We start from the raw sequence: 26,748 nt of genomic DNA, 5'->3' as shown, positions 1-26,748 counted from the left end.
AACAAACAAACAAACAAACACAAAGGGGTGAAAACAGTAACCTCCGATATTCGATGGCGGAGGTTAATGAAGACATAGCCTGGTGTCAGTTTAACGGTTTAGGTGGCTGGCTTAAGATCTTTGAGTCTTGACTTTGAGCCCCTGTCAATACGTTAAATAACAACAAGTGGGTTGACTCAGCCTGTCATCTTTCCGGGGTCAGGAAAATGAATATCGGCTTATTGGAAACAAGGGGCATTGCATCAGCAACACAACCGCTCTCCCAGCAACGATGCAACCAGCAGCCATCGGCTGCATATAAAACTAGAGGGGGAGCACTCGGGAGAGTGCAAAACCTCCGCCGCCAATACTGCTGGGTCACTCAAGTGAACCTTATATCTTATTCATTAAATACGATGTCAACAGTGCTGAGAGTTATAGTTCTTTTCTCCAACATTTTTTTTTTGGGGGGGGTGGGGTTGGAAATCACTTAAAACATGTAAAAATGCAAAAAAAAAAAAAATAAAAAAAAAAATCGAAATTTTGTTGAAAAAAAAGTTGCAAAAATTTTTTTCTCCAACAATTTTTTTTTGGGGGGGAGGGGGAGAGATTGGAAAACACTTAAAACATGTAGAAATGCAAAAAAAATAAAAAATACTTTTTTGGGGGGTAACAATTTTTGGGGCGTTGGAAATCACTTAAAACATGTAAAAATGCAAAAAAAGAATTCTCAAACATTTGGGGGGTTGGAAATCACTTAAAATATGTAGAAATGCAAAAAAAAAAAAAAATTCTTTTTTGGGGGGGTTGGGTTAAAAAAAATTTTTGGGGGGGGGGGGTTGGAAATCACTTAAAACATGTAGAAATGCAAAAAAAAAAATTCTCTAATTTTTTTTTGAGGGGGGGGGGACCAAGTCCAAAATTTAATGGCATGATCCTTGGACCATACCTAACCCCCCTACCAAGTTTCGTCGAAATCCGTCGAGGAGTTTTTCCGTAATACTGTTCACAAACAAACAAACAAACAGAAAGGGGTGAAAACAGTAACCTCCATCCATCTTCGAAGATGGCAGAGGTTAATTAATGATGAAAGCAGACATCCTATAATGGGGATGGTGAAAGGAGTTTTTTGTGTGTGCAGTTTCTGGTACATTATGACCACTCTGGTATTCTTGGTTTACCCTCACGATTATGGACTCGTATCAGCTGAGTTGATAATGTTGTTCTTCACCACCCAAATCCCACCTTTTTGATTGTCTGGATAGCTTTGAAGACATTTGACATTACTACCTCCACCACTGAAAGTGAATAGAGATGATGTTTTCACTCCTGTTTGTTTGTGTCTGCGAGCTGGATATCCCAAAAAGTTAAGGACGGATTTGGACAAAACTTGGTGGACAGGTTGAGTGTGTGACAAGGAAGAATCAATATGATTTTGGTGACGATCCCGATCCGAGAATTTCTCAAAGAAATTTAAGCGCGTCTTCACCAGTGAGAGATTGGGCCAAAAACAACATTTCAAAAAGTTGTGGACGGATGATAAAACTTTGTGGAACAGTTGGAGAGGTGACAAGAACAAGCCAATTAGATTTTGGTTCAGGTCGGGATCCAAATCCAGCCCTCAGTGCGACACAAAATGTAAACTGTTCAGCCTGGCACAGGTACTGTATGTGCTCTACAGAGTGCAGTTGTAGTGAAACATTATTTTACTCATGCTTTCCTCAAAACTGTACATGTTCAAATCAAAACTGTACACACATCTTTCCAGTCTCTTTAAAATAATAATAAAACATTTCAGAGAGAACGCATTCAGAATAAAGGAATGTTCAAGCAAAGAAACTGGTTGGTAAATACAAGTACAATGCTTCCTCCATTGTGGCTCATTTCACATGATTCTCGTGTTGCGTAAAATGGATTTCCGGAAGTCAATGAGCTTGTACTTTATGATTGCCTGACATCCAAAAACTCAAACTCATTCATCAGTTGATGGTTTGATGTGATGAAAGTCACATCTGCTACATCCAAGAATCTAATATTGGGTTCTCTTCCATTGTGAGATGATTAATTTTCAATGGTCTGGCAGATTAATGGATGAGGGTGGTGCTGCTTCTATTGTTCTTGATGATGAAGTCAACAAGGTTCATTTTGGGTATTGGATTAAAATCAACAGGATGCCGATTTAGTTACGCTAACCACAATAGGAACCAAGAAGCTGCTGTTTTGGGTGTATCATCTTCTCCTTGCTTCCCATGGTGGTTAGCATAACTCGATACACGTGCTCTTGGTTCCATCCAGTGTTTAACTCATTTGCCGATGCAGATCAACACTTGCCTTCGAGAACAATTCCAGTTATTTAAGCTAATTTTGGGCATGGCTGGTGGAGTTGAAATAAACCTGAAGGAGATGCCAAAGACAACACCTTGTCAAGACTTCATTAACTCCTCCTTCTGGGATATGGTGCTCTGTAAACGAGCAATGAGACTGTTTTCTGACTAGTTAATCAATCAATGATGTTCACAGTTATTCAAATGAGCCATTCGTGTAGGCACTTATGTGAATTGGAAATTGGTGCCTTACGACGTCTGTTTAATTAGCGCCTTGGTTACCTGAAGTTTTGGGTATACTGTGGCTCAATTTTAATGTACATAAATGGAATTATTTGACCGGCAATAACTTTTTCATGAACCACAAGGATGTGGGCAATGAGAAAGGACATTGACTTTAATAAGGAACTTGTCTCACAGTAAGACCTTAACTGGTGGAAAGCATTTCCTGAGAATTTCCTAGTCCTCTCGCAGTCTAGCTCACCCAAAATTAGAAATTGGTGGCCTGATAACTATTTCCTGGGTGAATTTTATCCAAGCGATCATCTAAAAAGCTCTAAATAATGCTAGCACGGGCTGTCAGGATGCCCTAGCCGAATGGCACACTCCCCTCAAAGCTATGTAGCCTGGGTTTGAATCTCGGTCCGGCTGTAAACTGTCATCTAAATGTTTCACAGCCAAGATTATTCATCAATGTGTGCCGCCCCTCGGTGGGCATTAAACGGGTATCCTGTCTACCGACATTAGTTGATGGATGTTAAAGACCTTCGTAAAAAGTAAACGAGCTATCGCCGGCACCATGAACAAATTCCAAATTCTTTCCAGAACTACTGCTGAGAAGGCAATGGCAAACCATCCAGTGCAACCTTTGCTCAGGAACCTGCTTCGGTGGCACGGAAGAGTATGGTACATGAGAGAGACAGAGACAACTCAAACTCTAAATAATGCCACCAAGCAATGAAGAACAATTATTAAATTGTCATTTAAAATTAATGCTATTCCACACATCAAATCGAGGTGATTTATTATAATCAAGTGCAAGGTCGTCCACTTTTAAAATGATAGGAATCGTATAAACATTTTATATCCACTGGTATATTAAACACTCAGCTGGAAAGATAAAACTAGCCTTTCAAAACGAATGCTTTTGATCATGTTAGGTTTCGAGGCTTGCAGCTTACAGTCGAGCTTTGGGGGTCCGCAACCGAAGATTCTGAAGTTTGAAGGCAGCTGCCATCTTACCCTTAATCTTTAGCTTTCCTTTCATGAATGCCTGTAGCATACGGAGGCATGACAAAAAAAAAGAAACAAAATGACAGTGATGCATGTCAAAATCACATGCAAGTGAAGTAATCATCATCGTCGTCGTCATTATTTTAAGGCTGTTTCCATGCTTGCATGGTGAAAGCCGTGGTTCACCTTATGGCTGCTTTCCAGGCTCCACAATCGCTTGCTCACCCTCTTGTTAGGTCTTTAATTCTCAGATCGCCTCTCAGCAACACATCCCATGTTTTCCTCGAACGGCCTCTTGCTCTCCTTCCATTCACATTCATATTTATACACCTCTTTACACAGCTGTCTGCCCCCATCCTTTCCATATGTCCCAACCACCTCAACCGACCCCTGCGCATAACCTCACTAATGCTTTCTACACCAAACCTATCTCTTAATCCCACATTTGGTTTCCTATCCTTCAGTGTCACATTACACATCCACCTCACCATTCTCGTTTCATTTCATTCACACTTCCGTTCGTCCTCCTTTTTGATCACCTATGTTTCACTGCCATACAACATCATGCTTCCAATGTAAGCTGCATAAAGTTTTCCCTTTTAAGTAAAATAGAGAAAATATTCAAATTTTATTCTGTTTTAGCATAATTATCATTGCATTCCTCGTTCTCCTGCCAAAAGAACCCACTTTGCAACGGTGTCCATCCGATCTCACTGTTCCTTTTACATCTTCCCCTTCAATGCATTCAAAACATCAATGAGAACAAGTCACTCAAAAAAAAAAAAAATAACAATATCTTTGACCAGACATTATTTGCTACCTATTCCACCTGTTGGCCATTTTTATAATAGCATCATTGCAAGTGGCTTGTAGCATGGTATTGTGTACACTGTGGTCCTAAATGAGGAGAAAGCTTAGAACTTGAACCCAGTTTTAATAAGATAAACAATCTTAATGTTATTTAATGCCCAAGTGTCTGTGCTTTCAGAAAATGTATACTTTGCTATGGGTCCTATGGATATAGTTGCTTACAAAGCATGTTTTTTTATCCAAACACAAACTCTATCAAAAATGTTCGGAAGTACGTAACAAATTGCATTTACCAAGCTGCTACAAAATTACTGGTAGCTATAAGCTTGATTTTATAACCATAGAATAAGTTTACCAAGATGGCTCTATGATATAAAAATCAAGAACCAAAGGCCAGTTTGTGTTCAGTATACAGAACATCAAAGGTCATTAGGAAGTACGTAACGTTTTTTAAGAAATCTGCACTTTTAATCCTAAAATATTAGTTTGGTCAGAGCTTTAACCCTGTCAGAGCAATAGAAAGAGGAAGAATTAAGCTCTGCCCAAATAGATCCTGAATCCCCATGATGTTGGCTAACAAATGATATGCAAAACTTAATCATACAATGACTTTCATTTTTTGGTCCCCCGTGTCCTAAATGTGTACATAATACCTTGCTACAAGCCAGGTTGCAATTTATTTTAATGTCTATTTTGTTTGCTGTGGGATTGAAAAGAAGATTATCCAAGATTATTGCATTCAGGTGAGATGGATTGTTTCAGTTGTGTAACAAATGCTTAATCTCACCATTTGTGGATTCATTTTTCCCATCAATATCTCTGGCAGGTCTGAGTCTGCCACAATAATCGTGCAATCAGCAGAACTCCCTACCAGGGGAGGCAGGAACAGGGTAGAAAGGAAATGATCTTGCTGCACAGAAACCAAGTGTTCAACAAATGAGTGCAAAACATGAGGTAAATCAACTAGTAGGGCACTCGGAAGATCGCATACCTACTCCATGCAATGCCTGATCCACGAGAGCATATCGGGGCCAATACATTTTTGAAATATCATGCTACAAATCGTTTTTGGCTCTATCTTTCAATGGTGAAGAATCACTGTAGAAATTAAATTATTTCATATCCGGATTCCGATCTTCACGAAAATCGAATCAATTTGTCGTGGTCGCACACCATCCTGCCCACCAAGTTTCATCCAAATCCGTGCTCAACTTTTTGAGATATCACACTATATATCGTTTTTGGCCCTATCTCTCAATGGTGAAGAGTCACTAAAAAAAATTCGAGTAGTCAGATCCAGATCCGGATTATCACCAAAATATAATCGGTTCATCTTTGTCAGACACCAAACCTGCCCACAAAATTTCATCTGGATCCATACACAACTTTTTAAGATATCCTGCACACAGACATTGACAAACAAACAGACAGAGAGGGGTGAAAACATAACCTCCTTAACCTTTGGTGGCGGAGGTAATGAGAGGACAAGTTAGTATTATTTAATTTTATACAGAGCCGAGGCTCATGGAGGAGCTAGAACACAGAACAGACCAGGATGTAACAACGAAAAGAGCAGTAGGAAGAGGGGGCATGGGAACACACCAACTGCAGGTTTGAGGGATAAAATAGAGGGGGACTTGGAAGGATAGGGATGTAGGGAAGGAGACTTGGAAGAATAAGAGAAGAATGAGAGGGGAGGACACAGGGGGTGAACAAGATGGTTCGAGCCACAAACACACAATCACAGAAGGTGGAAAGAAAACACTGGAAACCTGGAAAATGGTTAGCTTGGGGGAGGGTTAATGGGAGTAGAAAATATTGTTATGCTTGTGGGGTAGATGGAGGAATTTAATAGGGAACATAGTATTGTGTGGAGTTGCTTGGTCCGTGGATGTGTCGGAGGCATCTCGATGTAATTAAGTTGGGAAACTGTGAGTTTATGTGTTATGTGTCACCACAAAGGGGATGGTTTCATGTTAATTAGCGAGGGCTTAAGAATAGGTTTCCCAGTATGTGATTGCCCTCTGTGATTTTTCCCTATGTTTTTATATTTCAAGATCGGCAATAAAGGTGGGGAACACGTCCCTAAAACAACTACAAGCAGGCAGGAAGCCCCCTTCAAAGGGTGACAACAAGCGAAGGCACGCCCCCGAGGCTGATCGATGCGACGTCAGAAGCTCGCCGAGCAGGCAGAAGTGCCGCCTTCCCGGGCTTCATGCGAGCAGGCCACGCCCCGGAGGCGGAGGTTATATAGGTGTGATCGAGAGGAAGTTTGGCTTGCACATTTTTGAAGAGCCGTGATCAGAGCGGAGGCATGAGGCACATTTTGGAGAGGTGAGAGTTTAGGGTGAGCGCACACGACGAGGACTGCACAATCCTTGTATTCGTGTTGAGGCGATTTGGTCCGCATGGTGAAGCAAGACACTGGCCTTTGGCTCTTCGTTGGGTCGGTGAGGACGATCGGCGCACGGGGCCGTTACACTGGGTCTATGAGCCGCTGGTGTGGGGTGCCGCTCATGGATTGCCCGGCGTGCATTATCCCACTACAAGAGAAGCAGAGGTGCAATTTTGCTGCGCGGATCTGCATGTGTGAAAAGAAGCGCCTCGATTCTAAGTTCCACAAAGACCAGTTCTGGGTCAAGCAAAGTACAAGAATATTCGAAAGGAAGGGTTTTCTTTTTATTCAGTTTTCCCTTTGTCTGTATTTGAATCTGTGTGAAGAGGCGCCTCGACTTTAGGATTTATTTACTTCATTATTATCGTTACCTTTTGAATTATTGTCCTTTGTAAATATTTGTCTATTTCCATTAAATGTATTCCTTTGAAGAAGCTGTAGCCGTGTATTTGTAGTGGGGTTCAAGTATAAACCCCCCTTGTGCTGTGCTCCTCCGCCCCTCCGCCATTGCACCTCTTCCCACACGTGCATTTATCGCCGAGTCTCGGCTGTAGGCCTTCAAGGGAGAGGCTTTGCCATCTGTCCAGGTAGACACCACCTGGACACGACAATAGCATGGTTGTGGATGAGGGATGACTGAAGATGGAAGTGAGCGGTCGTCTGAAAGTCCACGAGGGAAGAATGATATCGAAGAGACCGAGTAAGTTGGTTCTACATGTGGGGGAAAAACAATGTACAAATTAGTGGAAGTGAACAGCGAGACTGGATTTTGGGAGTGTCACCAGACGGGGGTTACTGGCAGACCACATATGCCCTGAAGAAATCTAAGGAACGAGGGGGTGGGGGAAACAGAAAGGAGGTGGTGAAAAACACACCATCTACTTGTCCATGATGTTAAACTGATAGGCCTAGAAACTGAGCTTTATCGTGTGATTTACCAATGATTTTGAAGTCCTTTGTTTCCACGGCGTTAAGCTGAGCAAGGTGTGAAGGCAGGGGCGCTTGCCCAGAAGAGGGAGCAGTCTTCCATCAAGCTTTAGATGAAGGCCTTGTAAAGTAGAAAAAAAGTTCAGATGTGCCAAGGAAAGACTGCACGACAGAGGATGCCCGTTGAGGCCATTTTAGATATGGTTTTGGGGCCAATTTAAATATGTGGTTTCTCAAAGAAAGATCATGGCTAATAGTAAGACCCAGAAGTTTGAGTGACTGAATTTCTTCAAGAAGATTGTTAAGGAAGTAGATGGGAGGGTTCACCAGATGGTCTTTCCAGAGAGATAGAGTGAGTGTGTCAGATTTTTCAGGGTTGAAAGGCATATTACAAGTGTAGGACCAGCTCGTGATTCTATCAATCTGTGCAGAGAGGGAAAAGGCTACTGCCTACGCCTATATGAAGGATGAGGAATGTTACACGACAGCGGGTGGAGTAATCAGGAAAGAGATGAAGGTGATTTTCCTGAGAGTCAGAAAATCGTTGATGAAAATTAGGATTAGGAATAGGACTGGGCCCAGAACACTGCCTTGGGGCAATCGAGCCTTGATAGGGAGAGGAGAGGAGATGAGAGGATCCCCGTAGAGCCATGCATTGACTATAGCAGTAGAGAAGGTCAGAAAGTTGTCGGTCAAGTAATCCTGTTTATGTACATTCAAATTGTTTTTTCACCACGTTTATGTGACACAGTGATGTTAGCCGACTTCACAGTAGATGGACGATGACCGACAGAAAATGATAGGGTGAACAGAGCAGAAAGAGGATGCGCAAGAGCAGCAGAGCGGGTTTTTAAGGCACATGTACTTCTCTTAAAAAAGCATATACTTCTCTTTCGGAGACGTACAGTTGCAGAATCAGAGTCGAGGATTGCCAGAAACTTCTCAATCTTCTCAGGTGAAAAAGAAAAAGACAAGGAGCGGTTGAGTGTGACTGGGTATGATGCTTACAGCGAGTGAGGGGTTGGGGAGAAACTATTTGGAAGCAAACACAGAACTGAGGCATTTGGCCTTTTCATAAGCAGAGTCAGTTGTGGAATCATTTGATGGAAGGGATAGAGAGGAAGCATACTTCAGCAAGATGGAAGGAGCCAGGCGAGGGGGAATCTGGGCGCGGGAAGGGCTGGGGCGAGGGGAAAACTGGGAGGGGACAGGGCATGGAGATTCAGAGAGAGGGGACCTGGGGTGGAGGAATGCTGAGTTTGGGGACACATGGAATGGTTCTCGGCAGGAGGATGTGGACGTGAAGACCAGGGGAGGAGTTTGGCACGATTAATGGTTGTACAGGGGAGTTGATGGTCATGTGTAAGCAACCTTTGCAGAAAGAACTTCTCATGATCCCCAATTCTGTAACATGAAGATAGGTGTTACGAGGGGTGAAATGAGGAGAAATACCATGCTCTAAGTATGGAGGGATGGTCGATGGAACTAGTGTTCGCAATTGATAGGTTAAAAAAAAAACTGCGTGAAGAAGAGGTAGAGCTCAAGATGAAGAAGAAAAACACGTAAGATGTTTGTGATTTGTATTCTTGGAGTTAAATGAGTCTTGGGGTGTTTTTGGAAAAGAAGAGTGGGAAATGAAAGAAAAAGTTGAGGAGCATGACAGGATTACACCTACTGTAAAGATGTGCTGAATGAGGTACATGGCAGATTAGAGACAGAAAGCACACGTTCACTAGTTGAGGCCTTGGGGTGTCGGCCGAACACTCACAAGGATATGGAATTTGATAATACACACCAACACGGAACGATAAATTCAAGGAAATTGGAAGAAAGCACAATAAACAACACAGGGATAACAATAACAATAACAGAACGACAAGCCGGATCCAATCAGGCAAACTCAGCTTTGAAGAACTTCAAGGAAGCACATACAAAGCAATGTCCAGCAGGAAAATCAAATGCACATTTGCTTACGTTTATCATTTGAGACAAGGTCCACCGAGCCGCTGCCGTTCTTCAAATCAACCACCCAGTGGCTTTCTTTCCCCCCTGGACCGTTAGTTACATGGAAAGCAAACACAGCTCCAACCTTTCCAACAAGCTGTTTTCCCTCCTGCACACAATAACAGATAATTAAATGAACAGTCCACTTTCTCCCATCTCAAAATATGGAGAGCAACACTTGAGGTTTCAACAGATATGTACAGCCAGGCAGATGACCACATCATCATGGCAGGATGGGGTGTGCATTCAATGGAACTTAAGGTATTGTTACGGGCCAGGAGTCGGCCGCCAACCGACCGCTCTGAACGGAGCCGCAAGTTGAGTCGGCCCGACCGATCGCCCGGAATATAGATCGCCACCCGGATAAGTCTGAGCGACGGGTCCTTGTACAAGAACCGAAATACGCCAATGGGCAGATCACGTGGGGTAGGGTCGATTGCCAATCTTCAATGTACCTAAATACCCACGTGATCCAACTACCGGGGTATTCCACCCTCGACGGATCTCGTATGGCAAACCAACGGCTTTCTAACTCCCAAACAAAGCAGCTCTCCAAGAAGTCTTCCGAGTAAAGCAGAAGCCGAAGGCCCACTGAACCACCAAAGCAAAAAGCCTCCTCTCGAGCGAGGCTGCAGCCGAAGCTCACCGAGCCAGCCGATGCGAAAAGCTTCTGAAGGCCTCAACCCTAGCCCAAGCCAAGCAGGACCCGACGGTCTGCTGAACGACTACTCTCTGCCGAAGCAGGGATCTCCTCTTATCCTTCTCCCGCTCTTCCCCCGCTCCCGGCGTGACTCATGACTCATGCCCTCGTGCTCCATCCCCTGCTCAACCAAGGGTGGGAGGGAGTTGTTGACATCATGATTCACGGGACGGCAGGGTTCTTCTTGCTCTTCGCAGAAGAGGGGGAGGGATGTGTCCATTGTTCGTTCCCTAACTATTAAATAGATTCCTGAACATTTAAACAATGGAAGGTGAGCTATCGAGGGAACAAGCACTTATCGACATAGCTGACTAAAGGAACCTGAATGTTGCGTGCAATCGAATTCCAAATTCGTAACAGTATTATCAGGTCATGGAATAATATATGTAAATGTCAGTAGCACAACTAGTGAAAAATTCCTCCCTGGTGCTTTGCTGTCCAGGTGTTGAAATGATGAATACACTATATTTTGGAGGAGATATTAAGACAGCTGTTGCATTTGCAAGCATTTCCTTGTGGACCTTAAAGGTACCATGTTACATTTAGAAAAAGGGTAGGCCACTGTGTGGTGGTTCCCTCATCAAATTTGAGAAATACTGCCATTATCTATGGGGGGGAGGGGAGGCACTGCCTAAGCAGCATAGCCAAGCTTCAATCACTATACAATCAATAGCCTTGTGCTGCATAAGCATCAATGAAAATTAATCGTGGACAAGAGATCTGTGTCACCAAAACAATTCCAAGACAACCTTTGTACCAAGTCAAAGCCAAACAGAGAAGGGAGGGGAATCTGTTTCGGCACATTATTTTCCATAAACAGCATCATTAATCATAACATCAAGGACCCAGTGCAAGGTATACCTGCTTCAACTTTTCTTTTATGCCATCAAAAACAGCTGCACTCTTGAATTCCTCGGCATTCACGTCATTTGAAGGAGCCATCACAACCCTGCACAATGCACATACAACACGCACACAAGCCATACAGTTATTGCCGACAGTTCAAATAAATGTTGCCTATTCACAAATGTGTTTGGTTTTTGGATAAAGATTTCCTCTGGTGCAATGTGGGTAGGGCATTGCTATATAACTATGCTCTCATCTTGGAGTGACCATTAAATTAACACTAACCCTGCATTGGAAGGCAATGGCAAACAACCTGATGTAACATTTGGCAAAATAATACGAGTGACCTCAGAACAACTTGGAATTGCCACAAAAGTGCAACTCAGAATTGACACGACTATGAAATGAATAGCCCCGTGGGGGACTGAGGGTTATTTCCCCAACAGGTGGGATGACCAGAGACGGGACCGATAAAGTGGATCTCGTCGTCAGTTTTTGAGAAAGATTTTTGAATGAAATACGAATATTTGGGACAAAACCCCACTTTAACCCCCATTAAATGGTTGGATCCAGATAGGGAGCACAACCCTATGAACCTTACTGTCCTGATGCATCATACCAAATTTTGTCCAAATCACTCAGGTGTAGTTATGGTGAAGATGTTTTCGTGAAAATGAAGGATTAGGGGAGGGGGCTCATGACCCCTTTCTGGGGGAGATCCGGCCATGAGGAGCACAACTTAAGGTTAGGGCATGGTCCCGATGCCTCGTTGCGAGTTTGGTCTGGATCTATCTGATGGTTTCTCAGAAGATTTTTGAACAAAAGACCAATATTTGTGGCAAAATCGCCATTTAAACCCCTTTATAGGGGGCGCATTCAGATGGGGAGGACAACCCCATGAGATCTTCCTGTTCTGAAGCATCGTACGAAATTTGGTCGATTGGTCGGGTAGTTTTTGAGAAGTTGTTTGAGTCAAATGTTAGCCAATGTACGTATGGATCGGGCCCGACTCTGAGCTTATTTTGGAGAAATAACCAAAAGAAATAAGTAAAATAAATAAAAACGACCATGCCCAAAATCCCACAAATCACAGATTGTATGGTAACATCTATTCTATCAGGACGACATGGACAGATCCAAGAAGACAAGAAAGGGTCCAAGGAGTTCAGCCACATTTTTCTTGAAAAAAAAATTCATGATAACCTGATCAATTGAACAATTAATGCATCAATTTCAAAAAAGGTGTTTTCGACACTTATTTTAGTCCACGAGATCCGATTCTCAAATCAGATATAAAATTTTGATTATATACTTTAATTAGTCTGTGAGAATACATCGCATTTCCAAGGCAAGGCATGTTTGAATCGGCCGAATCAATGTGGCAGTTGAGACTCGAGGTGAACTTGGGCTGACGAAGGATAAGCCTTTCATGGAGCGTAAGCCATTACTTATCATCCAAAGGGGTATTTAATCTAACCCAAGCACCCAATTTTAATTCCTGCACTACCTTGGAGTTCCCTTAGTATGCATGCAAAGTTTCAGGCTGCTACGTTCCAAGGTTTTGGAGCTATGGAGGAGACACACATACTAATTCACACACACTAACACACACACACACACACACACACACACACACACACACACACACACACACACACACACACACACACACACACACACACGCACACACACACACACACACACACACACACACACACACACACCAAAATATACCGAGCTGTCAATAAACTGTATCACTGTGCTGTAACAAATACAATGCAAGTTGTTCAACTACCGTCAGGGAAGGGTCGGACAAGTAATAATAATTTTAATGATCATGACAGTGATAGCTGGAAGCGGACTTGGTCGAGCGCATACCTCCATCATGCAATGTCTGATCCAGCAGAACATATGGGGCACAATAGATTTTTGATATATCATGTTTTGTATTGTTTTGGCCCAATTTCCCAATGGCAAAGAATCACTTACAAATTAAAGAATTCTCGAATCTGGATCTTCACCAAAATCGAATCAATTCGTCCTTGCGACATGGACACACCCAACCTGTCCAAGTTTCGTCCGAATCTGTCCACAATTTTTTGAGATATCATAATATATACATCAGTTTAGTCCAAACTCTCAATGGTGAAGAATCACTTTAAAAAGTCTTGTAACCGGATCCGAGCCCGGATCTTCACCAAAATCTAATCAGTTCGTCCGTGTCACACATCCAACGTGCCCACCAAGTTTCATCTGCATCCGTCCACAACTTTTTGATATATCCTGCACACAAACAAACAAACAAACAAGTGGAGGTACATTCAAAGTACACCATCCTCCCATGCCAAATATATAAATAATTAACAAATCCTCCAGCGCATGACATTGCCGGGGTGCCGAAAACGCCCAGCAGATGCCGCCTTTCAGCACATGGAGGCGGAATTGGGAGCGAGTACAATAATTGATTGGTTAACTGATCAATTGCATCATTAAAATAAATAAATAATGGTAAAATAATTTATTTATCAATTGGCTCATAGCATACCTAATCAACCAATGTTTCATCTGAATCTGTAACTTTTTGAAAATTAAGCCATTCATCGAAAAATTATATAATTAATTTTTTAATCAATAAACCCTTTATAGCCAAATCACTTATTTATTCACTGTCATGTCCAATATCAGTTTCCAAGCTCAAAGGGTACCTGAGATATTGCCAGGATGAGAAATAAAATAACTAATTAATAAATCGATAATAATTATGTAATTCATTAATCAAAAAATAAAAAATACTTTTTTTCCACCAAAGAACATCTTCACTTTTGTCCCCAAATTTCAGCTTCCTAGCTCAAAGGATGGCTGAGATATCACCCAGAAAGGAAGAAAGAAAGTAATTAATCAACAAATCAAAAATACCCTTTATAGTTTATAGCCAAATCACTTGCTCACTGTGATGTCCAAATATTAGCTTCCAAGCTCAAAAGGTGCCTGAGATATTGCCAGGTTGAGAAATAAAATAAATAAGTATAATTCTGTATAATTGCATATTATTTATATGTATTGTCAATTCCGTAATGCCAGCACACAAAACTCCACAAAACAAGTCCTGGCCAGGGTCTGCCAGGTTGATGAAGATCCAGATCTGGATCTGGGAACGATAACTTCGAAAGTGATTTTTCACCATTGAGAGATGAGGCTAATAACGATACATCGCACAATATGTCAAAAAGTTATGGATGCATTGTGACAAAAGTAGGTGGAAGAGTTGGTAACATGACAAGAACAAGCTGATCAAATTTTGGTTCAGGTCTGGATCCAGATCCAGCCAATCAGTGGGATACAAAACATAAACTGTTCTGCATGGTGGATGTATGTGCTCCACCAAGTGCTGTTCTCGCGCTTTCATAGTTTTGGGATCAAATTGATCACCTGTGTGAATCGTGGAGATCCATTGAGAAAATACAGGGGCAGGGAGGGGGGAAGGTTGCACACAGAATAAATCTCGAGAAGTCTAAAGGTTCAAAATTAACTCGTGCGGATGTTAGGGCACAGCTTAGGTGTACCGACAAACTATTTTCAGCACCAACCATCACGTTACAAAACGACTCAGGAGATCGATCCATCCAATGGGACCATGCCTTGTGCAGAGCGTTGGTGCTACCCAAACAATCTTCTGAGCTATTGGGCACAATCCTGGACAGGTCACCATTCCGACACAGGATACCAGCAAGTTGGCACTCATTTTGCTGACCTCGGAAGGATGACACGCAGTCAATCCCATCTGGTAATAATTCAACCGCAGAGTGGGATTTTAACTCAGGATCCCAGGATCCCAAGCCCACCACCCTAACCATTAAGCCAACACCAGGCATACTCATGAGATGCATCCTAATGATACTTGGCTGACACCCCTTTACCTATCTCACCCATGCACCCCCCCGCCAACACACACACACACACACACACACACACACACACACACACACACACACACACACACACACACACACACACACACACACACACACACACACACACACACACACACACACACACACACACACACACACACACACACACACACACACACACACACACCCCAAATCTGAAATGCTTCTGGCACATCTGCAGTGTATATAAAAGGTCACAGCGTATATAAAAAGAGGTTACAGTCAATATAAAACTAGGTTACAGCGAATATAAGATGAGGTTACAGCGAATATAAAACTCGGTTACAGTGCATATAAAACGAGGTTACAGTGAATATAAAACGAGGTTACAGTGCATTTCAAACTAGGTTACAGTGTATATAAAACAAGGTTACAGTGTATATAAAACAAGGTTACAGTGTCTATAAAACGAGGTGCCAGTGTATATAAAACGAGGTTACAGTGCATTTCAAACTAGGTTACAGTGTATATAAAACAAGGTTACAGTGTCTATAAAACGAGGTGCCAGTGTATATAAAACGAGGTTACAGTGCATTTCAAACTAGGTTACAGTGCATTTCAAACTAGGTTACAGTGCATTTCAAACTAGGTTACAGTGCATTTCAAACTAGGTTACAGTGTATATAAAACAAGGTTACAGTGTCTATAAAACGAGGTGCCAGTGCATATAAAACGAGGTTACAGTCAATATAAAACTAGGTTACAGTGTATATTAAACGAGGTTACAGTGTATATAAAACCAGGTTACAGTGTATATAAAACCAGGTTACAGTGTGTATAAAACCAGGTTACAGTGTATATAAAACCAGGTTACATTGTATATAAAACCAGGTTACAGTGTATATAAAACAAGGTTACAGTGTATATAAAACTAGGCTACAGTGAATATAAAACTAGGTTACAGTGTATATAAAACGAGGTGACAGTGAATATAAAACTAGGTTACAGTGTATATAAAACGAGGTTACAGTGTCTATAAAACTGACTCCAGTCAATATAAAACGAGGTTACAGTGTATATAAAACGAGGTTACAGTGCATATAAAACGAGGTTACAGTGTATATAAAACTAGGTTACAGTGTATATAAAACTAGGTTACAGTGTATATAAAACTAGGTTACAGTGTATATAAAACTAGGTTACAGTGTATATAAAACTAGGTTACAGTGTATATAAAACTAGGTTACAGTGTATATAAAACTAGGTTACAGTGTATATAAAACTAGGTTACAGTGTATATAAAACTAGGTTACAGTGTATATAAAACTAGGTTACAGTGTATATAAAACTAGGTTACAGTGTATATAAAACTAGGTTACAGTGTATATAAAACTAGGTTACAGTGCATATAAATCTCGGTTGCAGTGTATATTAAAAAAATACCCCCAAGAGGGAGTGCCGCTCATCTCTGCCAGAGGTCGAAAGTAACTCTGTGCCAGACTGGAATTGGGGCAGTTCATAAAGTACGTACGCTCTACTTCCGGGTTTCAAAACCACCCACCCCCCTCTGAATGCAGGCAAGTGACCACCCACCCACCCACCCCCCTCATACATCGCTAATCGCTTGCAAAGCCAGCAGTTCCTAATGAATTGATGTTTGTAAGCCATGACGATGCAGTCCCTAGCGGTGTAATTTACCTTATTCTTTTAATATCACAGCACGTCAATTTTGAAAATAAAAGTACAAAATGACATTCAAAACAATGTTAATGTCATAAATGAAAGTAAGTGTGCATATAAACTTGTGTTCCATTGTTTTAGTTAAATCTGACAAAAGCTTCAAATGCAATATTTGTCTCGGAGAGTTCCGGTTCTTAATTTTTTATACTTTTTTTTGTATGTACGTACTTTATGAACAGCCCATATGGGGAATCAGAACGAAGTTTGAAGGTCTATAAAATCATAACGAGAGCAAGTTTTAAAAAAATGGCTCGTGTTGTTCTCGATAATAGTTCATAGTATCTGAATCACTAATAACATTTGATCTCTCTTGATAAATGAGGGAGGAGAGACGATTTGAAAGACGATTTTCGCAACTTTGACAGCCTCGTGACGTTGACCTCGACATTGGACGACCTTGTAAGTTATATCGTTGTGCATGTCTCATCGACCTCTATCCATTCCACAATTGGTTATTTGTCTACACTCGGTTTGATTGTGGATGGACGGACGGACAGATTTCGAGACTGGGGTTATTAGGTCATCTCTATTGAGATAATAGAGATGACCTAACTAGGTTACAGTGTATATAAAACTAGGTTACAGTGAATATAAAACTAGGTTGCAGTGAATATAAAACTAGGTTGCAGTGAATATAAAAATATACCATCAGAGATGGGGAATCCCCCGCCATTGAATGAAAAAGGTCATACATATTCCAGATAATGAGGGAGGTGAATTGGAAACAAGACACTATTTGGTCATCATCTCGAAAAAGTTCCCCAGGGGTGAGGAATGTAGTAACCAAAAATAATTGAAATCAGATAAGCGGTTTCCATTTATCACAAAAAAACATTTTTTCAAGATGGCTGCCCCAGTCGGCCATCTTGGATCCGGCCACACCCAAAATCAATAGGGTTCTTCCTTTTCAGGTGGTTCATGTGTGACTCAAATTTCAAATCGATATGGCGAACAGTTTATGAGTTATCACACTCACAGCTATAAATGTTTACGGAAGGACGGACGGACGGACGGACAGCCGGATGACCTGGGTGACAACAATATACCCCTTCCGCCACGCGGCGGGGGATAACTGTTACATTGCATATAAAACGAGGTTACAGTGTATACAAAACGAGGTTACAGTGAATATAAAACGAGGTTACAGGGTATATAAAACGAGGTTACAGGGTATAGAAAACGAGGATAGAGCTTATATAAAACGAGGTTACTGTGAATATAAAACTAGGTCATTGTGTATATAAGACGAGGTTACAGTGTATATAAAACGAGGTTACAGCGAATATAAAACGAGGTTACAGCGAATATAAGACGAGGTTACAGCGAATATAAAACTAGGTTACAGCGAACATAAAACGAGGTTACAGCGAATATAAAACGAGGTTACAGTGAAGATAAAACTAGGTTACCATGAATATAAAACTAAGTTACAGTGAATATAAAACGAGGTTACAGCGTATATAAAACGAGGTGACAGCGTATATAAAATGAGGTGACAGTGAATAAAAAACTCGGATACAGTATATATAAAACTAGGTGACAGGGTTTATAAAACTAGGTTACAGTGAATATAAAACGAGGTTACAGTGAAGATAAAACTAGGTTACCGTGAATATAAAACGAGGTGACAGCGAATATAAAACTAGGTTACAGTGTATATAAAACTAGGTTACAGTGAATATAAAACGAGGTTACAGTGAAGATAAAACTAAGTTACAGTGAATATAAAATGAGGTTACAGCGTATATAAAACGAGGTTACAGTGTATATAAAACGAGGTGACAGTGAATAAAAAAAAACTCGGATACAGTATATATAAAACTAGGTGACAGGGTTTATAAAACTAGGTTACAGTGAATATAAAACTAGGTTACAGTGAATATAAAACGAGGTTACAGTGAAGATAAAACTAGGTTACCGTGAATATAAAACTAGGTTACAGCGTATATAAAACTAGGTGACAGCATATATAAAACGAGGTGACAGTGAATAAAAAAAACTCGGATACAGTATATATAAAACTAGGTGACAGGGTTTATAAAACTAGGTTACAGTGAACATAAAACTTGGTTTACACTTACGACTGTAATCGACGAGTGCCCACTGAACAGCTTTATTCGTCGTGATCAACACGTTAAACTAGACTCGTGCTTAACCTTCGTGCATTTCACAGCAGCTGAAGAATGAACTTGTCCACAAAGCCTTCTCAGGTGTTATTATTGTTGTTGTTGTCTTATAACCCCTTTCCTCATGTACACGTCATAAAAGCCACTCGGTCAGAGTTATTCAATGAACGTCCACACGAGCATTTTCCCATTTTAGTTGCTCACCACTGGTCAAGCTTCTTTACAGTCGTCCAATCAGCGTTTTGGGCGTGCCGCCCATTTATGACGACGAAGTGCAACAATGCATTTGGATTGTTTGAAGATTAGAATAGGCCGGCAGACCTTTGGAAGCAAACAAAACATTTACTTGAACTCTGCATTGTTTCAGGGCATGGTGTTCTTTGGAGTACTGGTTCAATATAAAAGTGGTTTTGCAAACCCAAAAAAGTAACTTTTCGTTTACTTCTTCCGGAGTACAGTACGTATTTCCAAGTCTTTGTTATAACTGACAAATATTTCACGCATCTGTGAATATAGTATCATACTTCACCCATCGCAATAAATTTGGATGTCAGGATCTATATACAAAATCACTCCATTCTTTGTTTCATTTGAATGGTACCCAGAGATCCCAGGATCTAGATATGCCACGTACGTTTCGCAAATACATGACTTGGGTATCGATCAACGGCAACTGCAAAACGAATATGTCCGTCAGAAGTAATTGTTTGGAACGGGGGACACAGGAAGAGGCCATTTCACTCAACATGAGGTTGGGGTTTATAACAGAGGGGGTGGGATTGGGTGAGGGTTTCTAACAGAGGGGGTGGAGATTCTTAACAGAAGAGGTGAGGTTGGGTGAGGGATTTATAAAAGAGGGGGTGGGGTGAAGGGTTTATAACGGGGGTTTGGGGGTGAAGGGTTTATAACGGGGGTGGGGGTGAAGGGTTTATAATGGGGGTGGGGGGTGAAGGGTTTATAACGGGGGTGGGGGGTGAAGGGTTTATAATGGGGGTGGGGGTGAAGGGTTTATAATGGGGGTGGGGGGTGAAGGGTTTATAACGGGGGTGGGGGGTGAAGGGTTTATAATGGGGGTGGGGGGTGAAGGGTTTATAACGGGGGTGGGGGGTGAAGGGTTTATAATGGGGGTGGGGGTGAAGGGTTTATAATGGGGGTGGGGGTGAAGGGTTTATAACGGGGGTGGGGGGGGGTGAAGGGTTTATAACGGGGTGGTGGGGCATGGGGGTGAGAACAGTGGGGTAGGGGGGTTAGAACAATTGGATTAGAACAGTAGGGGTTAGAGGTAGAACAGTCGTGGTGGAGTTCAACAGTGGGGGTGTGAGGTAGACCATTGTATAGTTGTATGATGTGTTGTTGAAGTACTTTATGTAATTTCAATGCCATAACGACAAATCCTTATTATAATTCATGGACAGGTGTTTGTTTCTTGTGCTACACCTCCTGAAGTTCTGGGCCGATCACATCCAGATTTGCTACATCGGATCAGCATGACCCCAATTAATGTACAGGGGGGTTTTTATCTTTGCCGGTGGTCTTGGGGGGGGGGGGGAAAGAGTAAGGGATGCAAATTTTCTATGTAAATGTGTATCGTGTCATGCCGCCTCCAGGTGGGGTTGGGTATTATAAGTCTCAACTATTTACATTACAGTGTTCCTGTCCCCACATTTTCCAGTGCTATGAGGTGTTTAAAATGATAAGTTGTAGGTACGTTTTTGCTTCATGCACGTAAAGCGGGTTTTTTGGGGAGGGGGTTTTTTTTGCATATACAGGCTGTCAGTTGCCTATACACCACCCAAATAAAGGAATGCGTTAGAAGAACGTGTTGCATGCTTGGAACAATATCACCGATAGGGCGGGTACTCTGCTAGTCATGTATAATTGTCCAGAATCGCTTGATTTGGTTAAGACTGGGTCCACAGGGTAAACCAGGACTCCTCCAAATCGAACGAAGCTCCACACGTCTCTCTACGATGTGGGATTGATGAGTTATGCTCCGAATAACACGCCACGTTCAATTGGTTCACGAGTCAGTAAGTGACCACTATATTCGTTATGGGTGTGTGTGTCTGTCTGTCTGTCTCCCGAGCATAGCTCCGTGGGTTTTGATCCGATCCTGATAAAATTTGGGTGGGAGGTTTATATCATGATCGAGTTGTGTTTTCCTGAGAATGGGCATGCTGCACCCATTATGGGCGGAGCCACGCCCAAAAAACATGTTTTTAGGGGGTAGCCGATTTCAAGTTACAGCTTCTCCGAGGGGGTTTGTCGAATCTGGCAGGGGTTTCGATATTTGGTTAGCCCAATGGCACCTGCATAGCCCTACGGAGCTCGATTTTTCATTTTCATCCCAAGGTCAAGGTCACAAGGTCACGAACTTAGAAAATGTCAAAAAAAAATCAATAAATTGGGCATCGAGGTCCTAGGGTTTTCAACCGTTTCGAATGAAAGTTGGTATGCAAGTTGTGCTCTTCGAATACTATAACTTTCATCATTTACGTTTTTCCCGATTCCCGCCAGTTTGCCCGTGGCGTCCCCTCGAAGGTCAAAAAATAAAAAAGGCGAACCGTGTACATTCCTCGTGAACCATCGCAGTCTCCAGACTTGTTCTAGTTATTATTTTTGTATGTGTGTTAGACAAAGGTAATATCATAGATGTCAAGTGGGTTAAGACGGTCTCTGAAAACACATTCGTGACATCTTGTATGATGATCATCGTCCTCTTTGTGACCAATTTCGATTAAGAGTGCCATTTGGAATCTCAAAGATTGGTGTTTAAGGACAGGGGGTGGACGGGTGGGGCTTCCTTGAGTTTAAGGAATAATTGTTTTTTGTATTTGTTTCTCTCTCTCTCAGTCCATGGAGGATTAAGTACCCATCCAAATTTCTCCTCCATGAAGGTCATTACTAAACTTGTGGAGCATTTACCTGGTAATTTGGTAGCAACCTGATAATTCTGTTTTGACAAACTAACTTCTTTTTTTGTATACCTTATCAAGGCTCGTATGAGAGTGAACACACAATGCACAGCACGGGGGTCATGAGACAAGAGCGGCATGGGAAGGACAAAACAGAGAGGAACAGAGACATTAGGAGATCTGTGGAAGGGAGAGGGATGGGGCAGGGTACACGGGGTATACAAGATGGACATTACAGGGACTTTCAGGAAGGAAAGCAGGGAATTTGAAGGAGGTGGGTTTGGGGTGGATTACCGGGGGTAGAAAAGATCGAGGATTTGGATGGGGGATTATGAGAGGTGGTGGTGAACAGCTGTTTTGAAGGCCTGGAGGGAAGAATGGAATTGAACAGAGTGAGGGAGTTTATTCCAAAGGCGGGAAAAAAAAGAGGAATGAAAGAGTGAAGGTGAGCAGCGATTCGTGATTTTGGTAGTTTTACCAGAAAGGAGTTGCTGGCAGACTTTGAGCACCCTGCAAAATATAGTGGGGGGGGGGGGGAAAATCGCAGACAGAGCGGGGGGGGGGCGAGACCGGAGAGGAGACGGTTGAAGACAGAAAGACCAAAGACTCAGCCTCACTGCAGGATATACCAGTAATCCCAAATGCCTTGGTTTCCACAGCATGAAGTCAAGAAAGGTGAGAGGCAGGAGCACCAGCCCAAAGGGAAGAGAAGTACTCCATCAGGCTGTGGACGAAAGCTTTGTATGTGGTCAGGAGCTCAGGTGGGCCGAGGAAAGACTTTGCACGACGGATGATTCCCAATCGGCAACTGGCTTTGGAGGCCAAGTTGGAGATATGACTTTCCCAGGAAGGATCATGGCAGATAGTGAGACGCAAAAGCTTGAATGTAAGGACTTCTTCCAGATGATTGCTGAAAAATTAGATGGGGGGTCGGGGGGGGAGGGCGTTCAGAACGGTCCTTTCGGAAAGACATCGTGAGTGTGAGATTTGTCAGGATTGAAAGCCATGTTCCACGTTTTAGATCTGTTTGTGATTTTATCCAGATCGGCAGAGAGCGAAGAAACTGCTGCTTGCTAATCTGAGGGATTACAGATGGTACGGCAGAGGGTGGAGTCATCAGCAAAGAGATAAAGAGGATTTTTCAGAGTGGGAGAGATCATTGATGAAAACCAGAAAAAGAACAGGGCCCAGAACTCCACATTGAGGAACTCCAGCCTGGACAGGAAGAGGGGGTGAGAGAACTCCATTTAGGGCCACACGTTGGCTGCGACAGAAGAGGAAGTCTGTGAGCCATGAGTGGAGATGGCCTTGGATACCAAAGGAAGAGAGTTTGGTGAGCAGGGCAGGGTGCCAGACCATATCAAAAGCACGCGATATGTCTAGGGATATGGCTCTGATTTAATGTCTGGCATTGAGGACCTCCGTCCATTGTTGGGAGAGCAGAAGCAGCATATACAGGGTAGAGTGACCTGGTCTGAAACCAAATTGATGATCGGAAATCAAGCCATTGGAGAAGAGGAAGGATTTAATGTCTGAAATTTCTCGCACCTCACTCCCTTCCTTCCCCTCCACGGCAACGGCAACACTGACTTGGGAGAATGATGGAGTGCATACGGACATGAATGAATAATTGTTGTAAGTCCTGCAAAATGTAACCTGTATATTAAAAGAGCTTTAATGGGGAAGGCAAAAAGTGACTTTCAGGCCACCATGTCGATGTACAGGTGGTGGACAAAAATGGAAACACCAATGTAAAGTCACTTAATCGGGCATTGGGCCACCACGTGCAGCCGGCCTGTATGCGCTGTAGCACATAGTCCACTCGCGTCTGGAATTCTGCAGGCAGGGTGGGCACCATTCTTCTAGGAGAAAAATCAATCAACGCACACCTGTTTGATGGAGGTGGAAAACACTGTCTCAGGAGTCGTTCCAGAATATCCCATAAATGCTCAGTTGGGTTCAGATTTGGTGACCGAGAAGGCCATGACAGATGGATAACATCAGTTTTGTGCTCATCGAACCATTGTGCAACCACACGTACTCTGTGGAGGAGGGCATTGGGGGTTAGGGGGGGGGCGGCTCCTCTAGCAGCAATGCTAGCCATAATTATGGGCAACCAGGTCTGTGGAGCGTTTTTATACATGACCCTTAGCATACTGGGATGTTATTTGATTAACACATGGGCCACACCTATGGAAGCCGTTCCTCATTTACCCAGGTATTTCCATTTTTTCTCCACTACCTATATATTTTACCCAGATTAATTTAAAAAAAACCTCGAATGGAACTCTTCGACATCACGACGTCAACAAATATACCTTCACCCACATTATTACATCATTATACATATGCATTTGTACCAAGTTTTATTTAAAATCCCTGAACCGAGATTCAAATTATTTTAAATAATTCTGGCTGTCAGACCATGCATCCAATCAGGTTGAACTTTAAACCATATGTTCCCCCCATCACTCCAATATCATAATTGTGACGTTTCACTTCAATCAATGAAGCGGTTCAAGCCAAAGAATTTTTTTTATTTTTTTTGTTCAATCCAATGTGGCTGCCAAATCATGTGACCTATTAAATATTCATGAACACTGTGGTATCCCCAAGATTTGCGGAACATGTGGGTGAAGTTTCCTCTCAATTTGTCAAGCCGTTCTGGAGAAGATAATTTTAAAGGTTTGAGGGTAAATCCAATATGGCTGCCAAACCATGTAACCTATGATGTCATAATTGGAGAACTTTTTGTTGCTCAAGGATAGGTGATCATACCTGTAAAGTTTCACCTCAATCTGATCAGCTGTTTCGGAGAAGAAGATTTTTGAGGTTTTCTATTAAAAACAATATGGCTGCCAAACATGACAGATGCAGTCATCAATTTTTTACCCCTATACAATTTAGCCATATATGACAGTCAAAATTTTTCATACTGATCAGATAAAGCATTTAACCCGAAACCATAATGCCAGCAGAGGAATAAAAAAATTGAATTTGAGTTTACCTTTGCTTTAAGTATGATCCGTAATTCAATCTCTTTTTTTTTGCATTGGCTAAAAGCTGCATAACAGTAGTTTTCGAGAATAAGAGAATAATAAGTTTCCTTAATTTTTTTAATACAGTAATTACCTACAACATTTACATGAATTGATCACATTATAAATTATTAAATCATAAAAATGAAGGAGCACGATCTACATTTGCCAAGTCGCCATAGCCCTCTTCATATAGAAAGATGACATTCCAGGAGCTGGAATATCATTGGCAAGCTGGCATTTTCCAATCACCACCATTCACAACAAAGTCATTGCCCAGCATTGCGAAAGACATGGATGAAGAAGAGATGCGAAAGCAACGAGGAGATCATGCAAACATGCATCAATGTCACAAGGAAAGTGGAAATCTGTGTGCAAATCAAGGTCGGAACTGAAGGCAGAAATTTTTAGTATCTTTGGCCTTCCCAGAGTTATGGGCATGGTGCAAATACCTTCAGAAACTCAAATTGACAGCCATGAGTGGTAGAAATAGTCTTGCTACAATTTTATATTTTATCAAATGCTATCCTGCTCTACTCTCACAACAACCTGCTGCTGCTTTGTCATTTAATGCTCTTCAAATTATTTACAACTCACAAAAAACTAAATGACCACACTATCCCCAAAGAATCTCTGGTATATTCTCAACAGTGTAGTCTCACACCAAATCCTCGGAGGATCTTCACTGATAAAACTATACATCATTGCAAACATCAAATTGTGCTGTGGATCTGCTGCTTACTGTGGCTGCTGCTTGTACTTTTGGTAGATCGTCACCACCGCAGCACCACCCAGGCCAATGTTGTGCTGCAATGCAACTTTTGCATCCTTCACTTGCCGGCTCCCAGCTTCACCACGCAATTGAGTACTGAGCTCCGCACATTGGGCCAACCCTTCATTACAAATCAAAGAACCATAATGTCATCCATATAGATCACAAGGTTACCACATCAGATTCACAATTAAGTTGAGTGAAAATTGTAACTTGCCATTTGTCAGCCCCAAGTTACTTTTGCACTTGAAAATATCAGGTAATGACTTGGGAACTTTGACCTAAGCTACCTGCTCAGCTCACCACCATCGATCCCTTGCCACATTGGTGATCTGTGGCAGCAGCAAGTAATATCTAAAAGCAATCACACCATCATTGTTTCAATGACTCCAAACCCAATAATAAACATCTGTATTTACAATGTCAACAGGAATGATCCCACTACTCAAACACCCACCAACCCACCCCCACAAGGGTGAGGCTAGTTTCATATCATCATTTGCAACTTAATTTTGTGTTGGGTATTGCCCAGCACATTTAATTTTTTTTTTATAACAATTTTAAGAAAATGGCCCAAAGAGCTGGAATCGCACTTTGGGCTCAGTTAATGCCTGGGGAATGCTCTCTAGAATATACCTGTCAAGCTTGGTTCGGTTCCGTTTACGAACAACCGAGAAATAGCATTTTTTTTAATGGGCCAAGAGGGATGTTTGTCGGCCAAAAGGGCCATAATGTCACTTTGGGCTCAGTTAATGGCTGCAGAGTGACCTCAAGAATATACTTGTCAAATTTGGTCCGTTTCTTTCACGAATAACCGAGAAATAGCAATTTTTTTTAAAATGGAACGAGAGGGCCGTTCCTCGGCTCGAATGGCCGCAATCACACTTTCGGCTCAGTTATTGCCTGCGCATACATGTCTAGTATATGCCTGTCAATTTTCATTGACTTCTGTTCACGAATAATTGAGAAATAGATGTTAAAATGAACTGTACACAAGAAGAGAGAACGTGAGCAACGCTTAGACTCCGTGGGGTGGAAGACCCCACAGG

The 26,748-nt window shown here is 42.1% G+C and overlaps 1 protein-coding gene across 1 annotated transcript in view; it reads right to left on the bottom strand.

The window, feature by feature from the left end:
* Positions 1 to 3,310: 3,310 nt before the first annotated feature.
* SCP2 (sterol carrier protein 2) overlaps positions 3,311 to 26,748 on the bottom strand; it is a 101,412-nt gene continuing 77,974 nt past the window's right edge. Inside the window, exons 12-16 of the mRNA XM_085897913.1 lie at positions 25,670 to 25,820; positions 11,234 to 11,321; positions 9,643 to 9,781; positions 5,134 to 5,213; positions 3,311 to 3,576 (exon numbers count right to left, since the gene is read on the bottom strand). Coding sequence (XP_085754039.1) covers positions 3,481 to 3,576; positions 5,134 to 5,213; positions 9,643 to 9,781; positions 11,234 to 11,321; positions 25,670 to 25,820 — 554 coding nt within the window. The 3' untranslated portion in view covers positions 3,311 to 3,480. The remainder of the gene's footprint in view (positions 3,577 to 5,133; positions 5,214 to 9,642; positions 9,782 to 11,233; positions 11,322 to 25,669; positions 25,821 to 26,748) is intronic.

The sequence above is a fragment of the Eptatretus burgeri genome, chromosome 10, assembly GCF_056783735.1.
Source record: "Eptatretus burgeri isolate ZD-2024b chromosome 10, Ebu_testis_v1, whole genome shotgun sequence".
Classification (NCBI taxonomy): domain Eukaryota; kingdom Metazoa; phylum Chordata; class Myxini; order Myxiniformes; family Myxinidae; genus Eptatretus; species Eptatretus burgeri.
This window is presented reverse-complemented; position numbering and strand designations above follow the sequence as displayed.